We start from the raw sequence: 14,317 nt of genomic DNA on the forward strand, positions 1-14,317 counted from the left end.
CACCCATCTTTAGCTTGTTATCTATTACTACTCCCAAATCCCTTTCTTTCTCTGTTTGACTAAGTCTTGTCCCATTTAAAAAAAGCATTGCCTGCTTATTTTTACTTCCAAAATGTAGAACCTTGCATTTACCAGTATTAAATCTCATTTTCTATTTACCTGCACATACTTATAATTTTTAAAGATCCCTTTGTAACAAAAGTTCATCCTGCTCTGACCTAATGACCTTATATACATTTGTATCATTTGCCCTTTAATAACTTAGGATCATACTTTGTATATTTTTGTGTATCTTTTACAAATTACATTGCACTTTGTATTTTCTCCATTGTAAACTGACAGATTGAGAAAGTGGGAGGGACAGGGCAGTTCCCTGGGCTGAACAGGGGAGAGTGTATATGAAGCTCTCTCCCAAGTCTTTTGAAATTTTGTAAGCTTTTTAAACAAACTGGTCTCACTAATTTGTCTCACCAGCTATATTCAGGGGAATTTTGCTAAAATTTCACAAAACACTTATTTTAACTAACAGAAAAGTAATTTAACTCAAATATAGACACAATCAAGATAATTTGTAGTGAAAACATTTCAGTTTAATTTGAAATTGATGCAAATGGAGCCTTTGGGCCCAACATCGATAAATGCCGACAGCATACACTGTTGTCATTTATCATTTAACAAGCATTTTGTGTAAAATTCTAGTGCAATACTGCCCCCTGCACATTTGCGGCAAATTGGCCGTTAGCAGGAGGTGTCAATCATCCCGATCGCATCTGAACAGGATGGTTGCTATCCACCACCTCAGAGGTGGCGAATGAGTAAATGAGCAGCGGTCTTAAGACCGCTGCTTCTTAACTTACGTTTCAGGGGAACCTGAAACTACGGGGGTAGATAGCAGCATCCACTAATTGTTAAGTCTATCCCTTTGTATCAGTCCCAGGGGTTCTCCAGTTACCTTCTCTATCCCATGTGCAATGTTGTATATCTGAGATTCATTACTTACTATGGAAGACATCTCTCATCTCTCTGGGATTTCTAGGTTCTTCCCCTTTTCTTAGAAAATTCAGTGAGTTTTGCCCCTGTGAAGTCAGCACTATAATCTCTCTCCAAACTAGAGAATGTTTGATTATCTGGCCCATAGAAAGTAATGTTGCTCTCTTGCAAACTGAAGCTGACAGTTTTTATGTTTTAGTTTAAATAAAAGACATGCAAAGTGCATTCTAATTTGTAAAATATACACATAAATATACAAAGTATAAGCCTAATTTGTTAAAGTTACACAGAAACTGTGAAGGCATAATCAGAATTTGTAAAATCACAATCCTTAATACACTGCTGTGTACAGAATAAAATACAAAATAGAAAGCACAAAGTGTAATTGCAGCAAAACTGTACTACTACTATATTGTATTGGGCTTATCTCTCCTTCACATACAGAAATGCAGGGAAGAAGCTAAGCAAAATCTACCTTTTAAAAATTTCATGAGGGATCTCACAGTGTTGGAGAATCAATTAGAATATCTCACCTGAGCAACTGAGGTTTTGAATTTCAGGGCTCCTATGAGACACACAAATAATTAACACCCATACTTTTGAATTAGGCAACAAGGATATTTGACTGCAGTAAAATGTAAAAACATTAAATAACAAATTGGAAAAAAATGAAGAAAAAAATAAAAGTAGGAAGTTGAATTGCTATAAATGTTTTTGCAGCCTTTATAAATTCTTTAAACATTATTATAATTAAATCTTTAATTATGTTCAAAATTGTAAATAAATATTTTAAAGCAGGAATTTCATGTTTAGTATCCTTTAGCTGATATGTCAAATTAGTGTTGACTGTTCAAGGTTCACAGTGCATAACATTTATAGCTTCATTCATTATAGTTGATCATTTGATAACTATGGTTAATTGTTAATTAGAATTACCTGAAAAAGTTCATGCTACGCAAAGTTATATAGTATTTGTAATTTACAACTCACACACTTTTTTAGTCTTACAACACAGAATAACATTGTTTTACCAAGTTTTAAACATGTTCCTAGTGTGCAATATACTTTTGTACTTCTTTGCTGCAAATTATTTTGTTTCTGGAAGGAACTTAAATGTAAATTTATATTCTGTTGAGGAGCAAAGACTTTTTAGGGGTTTCAGAACAAAACGAGCTGTGGATTTTGAAAACTACTGTTCCACAAGTGGATGTTGCTCAAGTAGGAATGATGAATGCAGTTACCATTATTCATGGAAAAATACAACATGTTATTGTGATAATTTTTGTGACCAGGAATCAGAAGGGCATATTGACTGCTGCCCAGATTTTTGGTTGGCTTGCAAAGAAAGGGATTACCCAGTGCTTCAAACAAGTACTGTATTTCCTACTCTCACTAAAGAAGGTAAGTATATAACTTTATAATTATATTTAATTACTGACCAGATTTATACCTCATAATCAGTAGTAGTTTATGTATTTCTTATAGTAGATATGTACTAACCAATTCACAAGAAAACTTACTATTTTTAAATTGAACCAGTTCAACAAAATCAGTATATAATTTCAACATTTACAACCCTAAAGAAATGTGCACTGTATGCTGACAATATTATAAACAGTTTCTAGACTTTGACCTTTGATTCAAAGAATGTTTGTATTGTATCTGTCTGCAGTGTATAATATTTAGAGAACAAATGTACTGTTTTTTGTGCTTATATGTTTGACATTCATGTGTATTCATGTGTATATTAGTTTTTCAGGCAAATATCTCTAAAAATCTAAATGCAAAGATGTAGATTCATTAGGAGATTTGCATAAAAAATGTATTTTCAATTAATGAATAGATTAGTTTATATTTAGCCAGCCACAATAGCACAAACAAGTATTAAAAGCATTGGTTTATTAAATAAATAACTAAATACATACAAAAATTATGTTAGTCATACTATAAATATATAAGGGTTATTAATAAGAATGCTACATTTATATTTTGACATTGTTTGAGCTTTTTTTATTAAGTTAGAATTTTTTTTTTTCTAAAAATGTTGATGTTAGATTGGAAAATTACAAATGAACTGAAACATGGGAAGAAATACAAGGAGTACTGAATAATTTGCATTTGTAGCACAAGAACACTGATTGCTCAATCCACGGAATTATAAATAAAACATTTCTCCATATTATCAAGCTGCCACTGAAAAGCATAAAAATCTTACAAGTTTTATAAAATGTTATGTTTTTGTGACATTGTGTAATTCATGTTAGAGCATTAATAAGGTTTATAGAATAGAATAGAAATAGAATATAATACAAATTAACTTTTATGAACAAGTATTGCAATATGTTGAATTCATTTTAACATATCCAAATAAATAAATGTAACTGTTTCATGGTAGTTTGCTTATGATGTAAAGAAATACCATTTAATTTAGAGGTTACATGTGTTAACATTTAATATCATAAAGTTGTATATATAGACATGGAGAAGAAAATGTTTAAACAATCTGCAAGCAAAATCATTTTGGAATCTTTAACATCAGCTCTTATTGTTGAGCTGTGTTACATATTGTAAATAAGAACTCAGCTACCTTCCACTACCATCTCTGATCAAGCTTTTAGGACCACTTTGTAAAAGCAAAGGGCTAGGTTACAAGTGGAGCACAACGGACACCGCAGGGTTTGTTATATTTTTTGCAACCTTGCACAAAGAATAGTGCACAACCTAGATGGTTAAGGCTTAGATTACACATGGAGCACAAAAATATTGGCAATATTGTGTGTTAACAGTGCTCAGTCCAGTGACTTGCAATATACAGGGAGTGCAGAATTATTAGGCAAATGAGTATTTTGACCACATCATCCTCTTTATGCATGTTGTCTTACTCCAAGCTGTATAGGCTCGAAAGCCTACTACCAATTAAGCATATTAGGTGATGTGCATCTCTGTAATGAGAAGGGGTGTGGTCTAATGACATTAACACCCTATATCAGGTGTGCATAATTATTAGGCAACTTCCTTTCCTTTGGCAAAATGGGTCAAAAGAAGGACTTGACAGGCTCAGAAAAGTAAAAAATAGTGAGATATCTTGCAGAGGGATGCAGCACTCTTTAAATTGCAAAGCTTCTGAAGCGTGATTATCGAACAATCAAGCGTTTCATTCAAAATAGTCAACAGGGTCGCAAGAAGCGTGTGGAAAAACCAAGGCGCAAAATAACTGCCCATGAACTGAGAAAAGTCAAGCGTGCAGCTGACAATATGCCACTTGCAACCAGTTTGGCCATATTTCAGAGCTGCAACATCACTGGAGTGCCCAAAAGCACAAGGTGTGCAATACTCAGAGACATGGCCAAGGTAAGAAAGGCTGAAAGACAACCACCACTGAACAAGACACACAAGCTGAAACGTCAAGACTTTGACAAGAAATATCTCAAGACTGATTTTTCTAAGGTTTTATGGACTGATGAAATGAGAGTGAGTCTTGATGGGCCAGATGGATGGGCCCGTGGCTGGATTGGTAAAGGGCAGAGAGCTCCAGTCCGACTCAGACGCCAGCAAGGTGGAGGTGGAGTACTGGTTTGGGCTGGTATCATCAAAGATGAGCTTGTGGGGTCTTTTCGGGTTGAGGATGGAGTCAAGCTCAACTCCCAGTCCTACTGCCAGTTTCTGGAAGACACCTTCTTCAAGCAGTGGTACAGGAAGAAGTCTGCATCCTTCAAGAAAAACATGATTTTCATGCAGGACAATGCTCCATCACACGCGTCCAAGTACTCCACAGCGTGGCTGGCAAGAAAGGGTATAAAAGAAGAAAATCTAATGACATTGCCTCCTTGTTCCCCTAATCTGAACCCCATTGAGAACCTGTGGTCCATCATCAAATGTGAGATTTACAAGGAGGGAAAACAGTACACCTCTCTGAACAGTGTCTGGGAGGCTGTGGTTGCTGCTGCATGCAATGTTGATGGTGAACAGATCAAAACACTGACAGAATCCATGGATGGCAGGCTTTTGAGTGTCCTTGCAAAGAAAGGTGGCTATATTGGTCACTGATTTGTTTTTGTTTTGTTTTTGAATGTCAGAAATGTATATTTGTGAATGTTGAGATGTTATATTGGTTTCACTGGTAAAAATAAATAATTGAAATGGGTATATATTTGTTTTTTGTTAGGTTGCCTAATAATTATGCACAATAAGTCACCTGCACACACAGATATCCCCCTAAAATAGCTATAACTAAAAACTACTTCCAAAACTATTCAGCTTTGATATTAATGAGTTTTTTGGGTTCATTGAGAACATGGTTGTTGTTCAATAATAAAATTAATCCTCAAAAATACAACTTGCCTAATAATTCTGCACTCCCTGTAGCTCAATATCGCTAATATTTTTGCTCTCCACTTGCTATCTAAGCAATAGTGTGCTATAAAAATTAGTAACATTCATTGTTTATAGATATAATCCCATCAACATACCTTTCAGAGTTCATTCATTAATTTACTTATTCATTCATTTATTCATAGTAGTTAATTGTTTGTCTATATATATATATATATATATATATATATATATATATATATATATATATATATATATATATATATATATATATATATATATATATATATATATATATATATAATGTGAAAAAAAGAAACATAAAACTACCACCATGAAAGAAATACATTTATTAGGTAAGAATAAATTATTTTTTTGTTCATACAGGTAGTGAGAGTCCACAATCTATTAGTCCTGGGAATTACTCTTCCTAGGCCACTAGTAGGAGACAAATATTCCCAACCCCCAAGAACTCTATAAAACCCATCCCACCTTACTAGAAACTTGCCTTAGCATCTGTTGGAGGAAGGAGAAGAATGAAGCTTCTAAAGTTTTCTGTGATTTGAAGCCCATTTCCCCTCAGAGAGCTACTGCTAGATGGAGGGATGTATTGAGAGTATGGGCACATTTACTACCCTATGGGAGGTAGTCATAAGCCTTCGGCAGGTGTTGCAGGGACCTGTCCTTAGCCACCTTTTGTTGGGTCATCGGTATTCTCCTATTCCATATAATCTGCTAGTATGTTTCATCACTGGTTTGGCTATCTCCTGGATCCTGGTTAGAAGATGTGCAGTAGTTGGGTGCCTATGGGTAAGTACATATTTTTATTTAGGGACACTCATTTAGTTTAATTTAGTTTGTACTTTATTGCACTCAGTAGCCTTGGGACAGTATTTAATAGGTATTTTTCTTGTTGCATGCCTCCTTTTAATTTATAAGGCTCTATTACCCATTCCATTTTTTACACATGTTAGCGCGCGTCAGCTCAGTGAGTTTGAGCCTGCTGGCTCATCTGTGCATGATGATTTGCCGGGTTTGGGTACATTTGCTAGTGGATATAGCGCATGCAGGTATTTTTGCTTGGAGGGAGTAAGTTTTCTCTTGCTTCAAGAGCTCTTTTTTGGGGATATAGCATTGTGTATATGTGCTTTCTACTTTTGTAGTTTTCACTTATCATGGAGCCTTCTTTGTCTGTCTCTGTAACCTCTTTAGAAGCTAATTACTTTGAACACGTTCCTACCAATGTAAAATGTGTTTATTGTAAACTTGCTGATGTGTTGCCTTCAGCTCATATGTGCAATCCTTGTTTAAATCTTATTATGCATTCTAACCAGACTAATGCTGCTCTTGCTTTTAAAGGTATCTGCCCTCCTACTGTTTACTCTTCTGTATCTGTAAATGCTGTAAATGCTGGTGTTTATTCCCGCTTCAAGTAAGCGTGAAAGGTAAGTTCAGGATTTACTCTCTTCTAGCTCTATGCCTGTATTACAGTGTTTTTGATCCTGGCTCAGCAGATTTATCCTCTTAGGGTGAGATATCATCTGATAATAAGGAGTCTGTTTTTGATCATGATTCTGAGTCATCATCTTTTCTGTATAAGGTTGATCATATTTGCTCCATTTTAAAAGAGGTGTTTTGTACTTTAGGTTTTAAAGAACCTAAGGTTTCTGAAGAGAACTCTGTTGAATGTTTCAATTAAATTTTTAAACCTACTGGTAAGTCTCCAGATTTTTTTCCTGTACTTAATACTGTCTCTGAGATAGTTACCAAGGGTTGATCAAAGCTTGGCATCCTTTTTAATCCTTCAGGTAGGATTATGTATACTTTGCCAACTTCTAATGTTGAGCTTTGAAAAACAGTTCCTAAGGTGGATGGGGCTATATATACCTTGGCTAGGTGTATTACCATTCCTTTGGAATATAGTTCTTTTTTTAAGGATCCTATGGATAGAAAATTGGAATCTTTTCATAGGAGGATTTTTTAGCAAGCAGGTTTTCTTTTAAATGGACAGTACACTGTAAAATTATTTTTTTTATTATGTTAATGTATTTTCAATGAGTTTTTATACCAGCTGCAGAGTATATGTATGAGAAATTAAATTTAAAGGTTTATTTGTGTATATGAAGTAGCTGGTTTGTGCTTTTATTACAATTTGTTACAATTATTACAATGGGTTGATTTTCAGGTTATATCATATGCAGACTTGCTTCTTTATCTTATATTTGTCTGTAAAACCAAAGCTCAATACTTAGAGAGAACAATAAAAAATAATCATTTTATTATTTAACTTTCCTGCACCCCACTGAGAGTGTAATTTCTTCTGCTGGCTTTGTTTATTAGGCTATTCAATAGCCTAGACTCCAGTATAGAAACTTTCAGTATAGGTGGGGGTACCACAAGCTAAATCAGCTATTTCAAATGCCAAAATAGGGGTAAAGGATCACTCAAGCAGATAAAATCATCGATCATTGGGAACAATTTAAAGGTGAGAATTATTTTGGGTGAACTGTGCCTTTAAGACCAGCAGTTAGTGTTTCCTGTGTAGCTACGGCTTCCTTGGTTTGGTTGGAGAGTCTTTCTGTGCAGTGTTAGGATTATTCTGCTAATTAATATTTTCTAAACCTTTTGGGTTTACTGAAGTCTTCCAATGATTTAATTTGTGATGCACTTAATGACATAATTAAAATTAGTTCTAAGAGTAGGGCATTAGCAGTTCTTTTTAGAAGGGCTTTGTGGTTAAAGTTCAGGTCAACTGATATGGTTTCCAACTTCAGACTTTTATCTTTTTCTGTTCAAGGAAAGATGTTGTTTTGTTTTGGGTTAGATTCTATTATTTCTAATGTGACAGGAAGTAAGAGGTTTTCTTCCCCAAGACAAGAAATCTAAGGGTAAATTTGAAGCTTCTAATAAATGTTTTCTTTTCATCAGAGTAAGGAACACAAATCTTCTTTCTCCTCTCAGAAACAAGAATTTTCAAATTCAGCATGGAAGCCTAATTACAATTTAGAATAGATCTCAACTATCTAAGAAACCTACTCCCTCATCCAAGTCAGCATGAAGGTGCGGCTCTGATCCATATATTCTGGTAGTTGGCAGGTTACACCTTTTTGAGGAGGTTTGGTTCTAGTCTGTTCAGGATCCCTGGGTTCTGAAAATAGTTTATCAGGGTTATAGAATAGGTTTCAGGGTGAGGCCTCCTAGAGGAATATTTCTTCTCACTCATGTTCCTAAATGCTCCAATAAAAGCAAAAGCCTTATTTCAGTCTGTTTCAGATCTCATATCTATGGAAGTCATTGTTCCAATTACAATTTTGGAACAGGGGTTGGGTTTCTATTCAAACCTCTTCATTGTTTCAACGAAGGAATTAACTTTTATACTAGTTTTGGATTTAAAAGCTCTGAACCAATTTATCAGGGTTCCCACCTTCAAGATGGAAATTATTATTACTATTCTGCCTTTTGTGCAGCAAGGTCAGTTTATATCCACAATATATTTAAAGGATCATCATCAGTTTCTAAGGTTTGCCTTCAAAGACAAACATTTTCAGGTTGTTGCTTTTCCATTTGGTCTGGCTATTGATCCCAGAATATTTTTAAAGGCTCTGAGTACTCTTTTCATTTGGTAAGAGCCCAGATTATTTATTGTTTCCTTGCCTGGATATCTTTTTAAAAGCTCCATCTTTTCCTTTAGATGTATCTCACACCATGCCGAGTCACTTTTCTGAGTGTAAACTCAGTTTCTATGAGACTCTCTCTGACCCAACAAAGAAGGTTGAACCTAAATTTCAACTTGTTCAAATCTTTAGTCTGTTCTGTGTTCTTCAGTAGCTCTTTGTATGGAAATTATAGGCTTAATGATTGCCGCATTGGATGCTTTTTTATTTGCTCATTTTTACATGAGGCCTCTTCAGCTTTGTATGCTTCGGAAATAGTGCAGGGATCATACTCAGTTTTCTGAGAGGATTTTTTTGCATCCCAAGACAAGACGTTTGAACAACAAACTGGATGCTCTAGTAGGTCTGTGTTTTTTTTATCTAGCTTATATATTTCCTCTTCTGGTTCTTCTGCCAAGGGCGATTTCCAGGATCAGACAAGAGGGTTCATCAGTGATATTGATTGTTCCGACCTGGCCTCACGGGACTTGGTTTACAGATCAGGTTCAATTGTCCAGTTGCCCACCATGGCCTCTTTCTTTTTCTCAAAGTCCATTTTTGATCATGATCTCAAATCTCCAAGCTTAATGGCATGGAGATTGAACAGTTAGTTCTTAAACACAGGGATTTTTCTGAGTCTGTAATTAAGATTTTGATTCAGGCTCACAAACCTGTGACTAGGAAGATCTATCATAAGGTTTGGAAGGTTTATATTTTTGGTGTATTTCTGGCATTTTGTTTAGAATTCTTAGGATTTTGCAGTTTCTTCAGGATGGTTTGGATAAGGGTCTATCCACCAGTTATCTTAGAGGTTCTTTCAGTACTTTTTCATAAGAAGATTGCTAATCTTCCTGACATTCAGTGTCTTGTTCATGCTTTAGTCACAATTAGGCCTGTTATAAAGCCGATTTCTCCTCCCTGGAGTCTTAATCTGGTATTAAAGGTTTTGCAGGCTCCTCCATTTTAGCCCATGCAAAGGGTGGATATCAAGATTTTATCTTGGAAGGTTTTGTTTCTTTTATCTATCTCCTCTGCTAGGAGAGATTATGAATTGGCTGTCCTTTCTTGTAATCCTCCTTATCTTATTTTTTTATCAGGATAAGGCAGTTTTGATAACTAAGCTTCATTTCCTACGTAAAGTAATGTCTTTGGACAATATTATAAGGGAATTGTTCCTTCTTTTTGTCCTAATCCCAAAATTTCTCCACAATCTGGATGATGTTAGAGTTTTGAAGTACTATTGATTTCAGACAAATTTTTGTTTGTTTGTTCATTTTTCTGATTATAGAAAATTGCAGAAATCTATGGCTGCATCTTTGGCTTCTTGGTTTAAGCTTTTGATTCAGAAGGTTTAGTTAAAGGTGAGTCCTTCTAAACTAATAACTGTCCATTCTACTAGATAAGTTGACACATGTTGGGCCTTTAAGAATGAAGCCTCTATAGATCAAATTTTCAAGGAAGCTACTTGGTCTTCTTTGCATACTTTTACTAAATTCTACCATTTTTATATTTTTGCTTCTTCTGAAGTAGCCTTTGGTAGGAAAGTCCTTCAGGCTGTTGTTTCTGGTAGATGTCATTTTTGTTAAGTTCTTTTTGCTTACTTTTCATATTTTGCACAATAAAAATAATAATAATAAAAAAAAGATAAACTAAAAATAATTTTATATCATGCTTAACCCACCCTCATTACTCGTGGACTTCACTGCTTGGTTATTAGTTTCCCAAAAGTAATGTATTGTAGACTCTCACCACCTGTAATAAACAAAACATAATTGATGTTTACCTGATAAATATATTTCTTCCATGGTTTTAAGAGTCAATTGGAAGTTTTTTCTTCTGGTGTTTTATTTTTCCTTTTTGCACCTTTTTTCCCCCTTGCTCCTTTTTTGCTCTTATTAATTTTCCTACCTTTTTTTGATTGGCTATATGTCAAACTAGTTTCTTGTAAGGTGGAAGGGGTTTTATAGAGCTCTTGGAGTTTGGAAATATTTGCCTCCTTCTAGTGGCCAGGGAGAGTAATTCTCACCACCATGAAAGAAATTAATGTAGCAGGTAAGCATCAATTCAGAATTTAATTTTTTTTAAAGTAGTAAACTAAAAGGGATTTTCATTGTATGTTTATGAAAGTTAAAATTAACAAGCTAGTATAAATATTTAGCATGTCTTTACATTAAATAGACTGTGTAGCATTTCAAGGTGGAAATTAATGTCAAGGGAAACTTTCCTTATAACATTAAGGTGTTGATCACAATCCTTTAGAAATAATTATCTAATGGTTTTCAACAGAATATCACCATTAAAATAAATGGAGATTTTTATAGATAAACTGATAAGATTTTCTAAAGGATTGTGATGAAAGCTAAATAAAAGAAAAGCAGGGAAAAACACTTGGCTAGATTATGAGTTGTGCATTAGGGTAAAAAAGCAGCGTTAAGAGGTCCTAACGCTACTTTTTCCCTACAGCTGCTATTACGAGTCTTGAAGGTTTAGGGTCACCTCACACTTCTTTGGCCTTACCGCAAAACAACTTACCTAAACTTCGTAAAGTCTTTTTTCTATGGGACTTCCATAGCTTCGATATTATGAGTCTGTCCTGGGAGGCCAAAAAGTGAGCGGTACACCCTACCCTGTCAAGATCCGTAACGCATTCTAAAGTCAGTAGTTAAGAGTTTTATGGTACAACACCGTAACATAAAATTCCTAACTAAAGTGCTAAAAAGTACACTAACACCCATAAACTAACTATTAACCCCTAAACCGAGGCCCTCCCGCATCGCAAACACTATAATAACATTTTTAAACCCTAATCTGCCGCTTCGGACACCGCCGCCACCTGCATTATATTTATGAACCCCTAATCTGTTGCCCCCAACATTGCCGACACCTACATTATATTTATTAATCCCTAATCTACCGCCCCAATGTCGCCGCCACCTACCTACACTTATTAACCCCTAATCTGCCGCCCCCAATGTCGCTGCCACTATAATAAACATATTAACCCCTAAACCGCCGCACTCCCGCCTCGCAAACATTAGTTAAATATTATAAACCCCTAATCTGCTGTCCCTAACATCGACGCCACATACCTACATTTATTAACCCCTAATCTGCTACCCCAACGTCGCCGCCACTATATTAAAGTTATTAACCCCTAAATATAAGTCTAACCCTAACTCTAACACCCCCTAACTTAAATATAATTTAAATAAATCTAAAGAAAATTACTATCATTAACTACATTATTCCTATTTAAAACTAAATACCTGTAAAATAAACCCTAAGCTAGCTACAATATAACTAATAGTTACATTTATCTAGTTTATGTTTTATTTTTATTTTACAGGCAAGTTTGTATTTATTTTAACTAGGTAGAATAGTTATTAAATAGTTATTAACTATTTAATAACTACCTACCTAAAATAAATACAAAAGTACCTGTAAAATAAAACCTAACCTAAATTACAATAACACCTAACACTACACTATAATTAAATAAATTAACTAAATTAACAACAATTAAATCAATTAAATTAGCTAAAGTACAAAAAAAAACAAACACTAAATTACAGAAAATAATAAACAAATTACAAGATATTTAAAATAATTACACCTAATCTAATAGCCCTATCCAATTAAAGAAAAGCCCTCCCAAAATGAAAAAAACCCTAGCTTAAACTAAACTACCAATAGCCCTTAAAAGGGCCTTTTGCAGGGCATTGCCCCAAAGTAATCAGCTCTTTTACCTGTAAAAAAAATACAAACAACCCCCAACAGTAAAACCCACCACCCACACAACCAACCCCCCAAATAAAATACTATCTAAAAAAACTAAGCTCCCTTTAAAAGGGCAGTTAGCTCTTTTGCAAGCCCAAACCCTAACCTAAAAATAAAACCTACCTAATACACTCTTAATAAAACCTAACACTAACCCCCTGAAGATCGAGTTACCGGGAGAAGTCTTCATCCAAGCCGGGCCGAAGTCCTCAACGAAGCTGGAAGAAGTCTTCATCCAAGCCGGGCTGAAGTCCTCAACGAAGCCATGAGAAGTCTTCATCCAAGCCGGGTGAAGTGGTCCTCCAGACGGGCAGAAGTCTTCATCCAGATGGCATCTTCTATCTTCATCCATCCGGCCTGGAGTGGGTCCATCTTTAAGACATCCGACGTGGAGCATCCTCTTCATCCGATGACTAAAGACGAATGAAAGTACCTTTAAGTGACATCATCCAAGATGGCGTCCCTTAGATTCTGATTGGCTGATAGAATTCTATCAGCCAATCGGAATTAAGGTCTAAAAAATCCTATTGAATGATGCAATCAGCCAATAGGATTGAAGTTCAATCCAATAGGATTGAGCTCGCATTCTATTGGCTGATTGGAACAGCCAATTGAAAGCGAGCTAAATCCTATTGGCTGATTGGATCAACCAATAGGATTGAACTTCTTGAACTTCTTCAGCCAATCGAATCTAAGGGATGCCATCTTGGATGACATCACTTAAAGGTACCTTCATTCATCTTTAGTCATCAGATGAAGAGGATGCTCCGCGTCGGATGTCTTGAAAATAGACCCACTCCGTGCCGGATCAATGAAAATAGAAGATGCCATCTGGATGAAGGCTTTTGCCCGTCTGGAGGCCCACTTTGCCCAGCATGGATGAAGACTTCTCCCAGCTTCGTTGAGGACTTCGGTCTGGCTTTAATGAAGACTTCTCCCGGCTTCGTTGAGGACTTCGGCCCGGCTTGGATGAAGACTTCTTCCAGCTTCGTTGAGGACTTCGGCCCAGCTTGGATAAAGATTTCTCCTGGTATGTCAATCTTCAGGGGGTTAGTGTTAGGTTTTTTTAAGGGTGTATTGGGTGGGTTTTATTTTTAGGTTAGGGTTTGGGCTTGCAAAAGAGCTAACTGCCCTTTTAAGGGCAAAGCCCATCCAAATGCCCTTTTCAGGGCAATGGGGAGCTTAGTGTTTTTTTAGATAGTATTTTATTTGGGGGGTTGGTTGTGTGGGTGGTGGGCTTTACTGTTGGGGGGTTGTTTGTATTTTTTTTTGACAGGTAAAAGAGCTGATTATTTGGGGCAATGCCCTGCAAAAGACCCTTTTAAGGGCTATTGGTAGTTTAGTTTAGGCTAGGGTTTTTTATTTTGGGAGGGCTTTTTTTATTTTGATAGGGCTATTAGATTAGGTTTAATTTGTTTAAATATCTTGTATTTTGTTTATTATTTTCTGTATTTTAGTGTTTGCTTTTTTTTTGTACTTTAGCTAATTTAATTGATTTAATTGTTGTTAATTTAGTTAATTTATTTAATTATAGTGTAGTGTTAGTTGTTAGTGTAACTTAGGTT

At 35.4% G+C, this 14,317-nt stretch overlaps 1 protein-coding gene across 1 annotated transcript in view; it reads left to right on the top strand.

Moving 5' to 3' along the window:
* The first annotated feature begins 2,032 nt into the window (after positions 1-2,032).
* The window catches only part of TINAG (tubulointerstitial nephritis antigen), a 411,273-nt gene continuing 398,988 nt past the window's right edge, over positions 2,033-14,317 (top strand). Inside the window, exon 1 of the mRNA XM_053710395.1 lies at positions 2,033-2,391. Within this exon, the coding sequence (XP_053566370.1) occupies positions 2,034-2,391 (358 nt within the window). The 5' untranslated portion in view covers position 2,033. The remainder of the gene's footprint in view (positions 2,392-14,317) is intronic.

The sequence above is a fragment of the Bombina bombina genome, chromosome 4 (assembly GCF_027579735.1).
Source record: "Bombina bombina isolate aBomBom1 chromosome 4, aBomBom1.pri, whole genome shotgun sequence".
Classification (NCBI taxonomy): domain Eukaryota; kingdom Metazoa; phylum Chordata; class Amphibia; order Anura; family Bombinatoridae; genus Bombina; species Bombina bombina.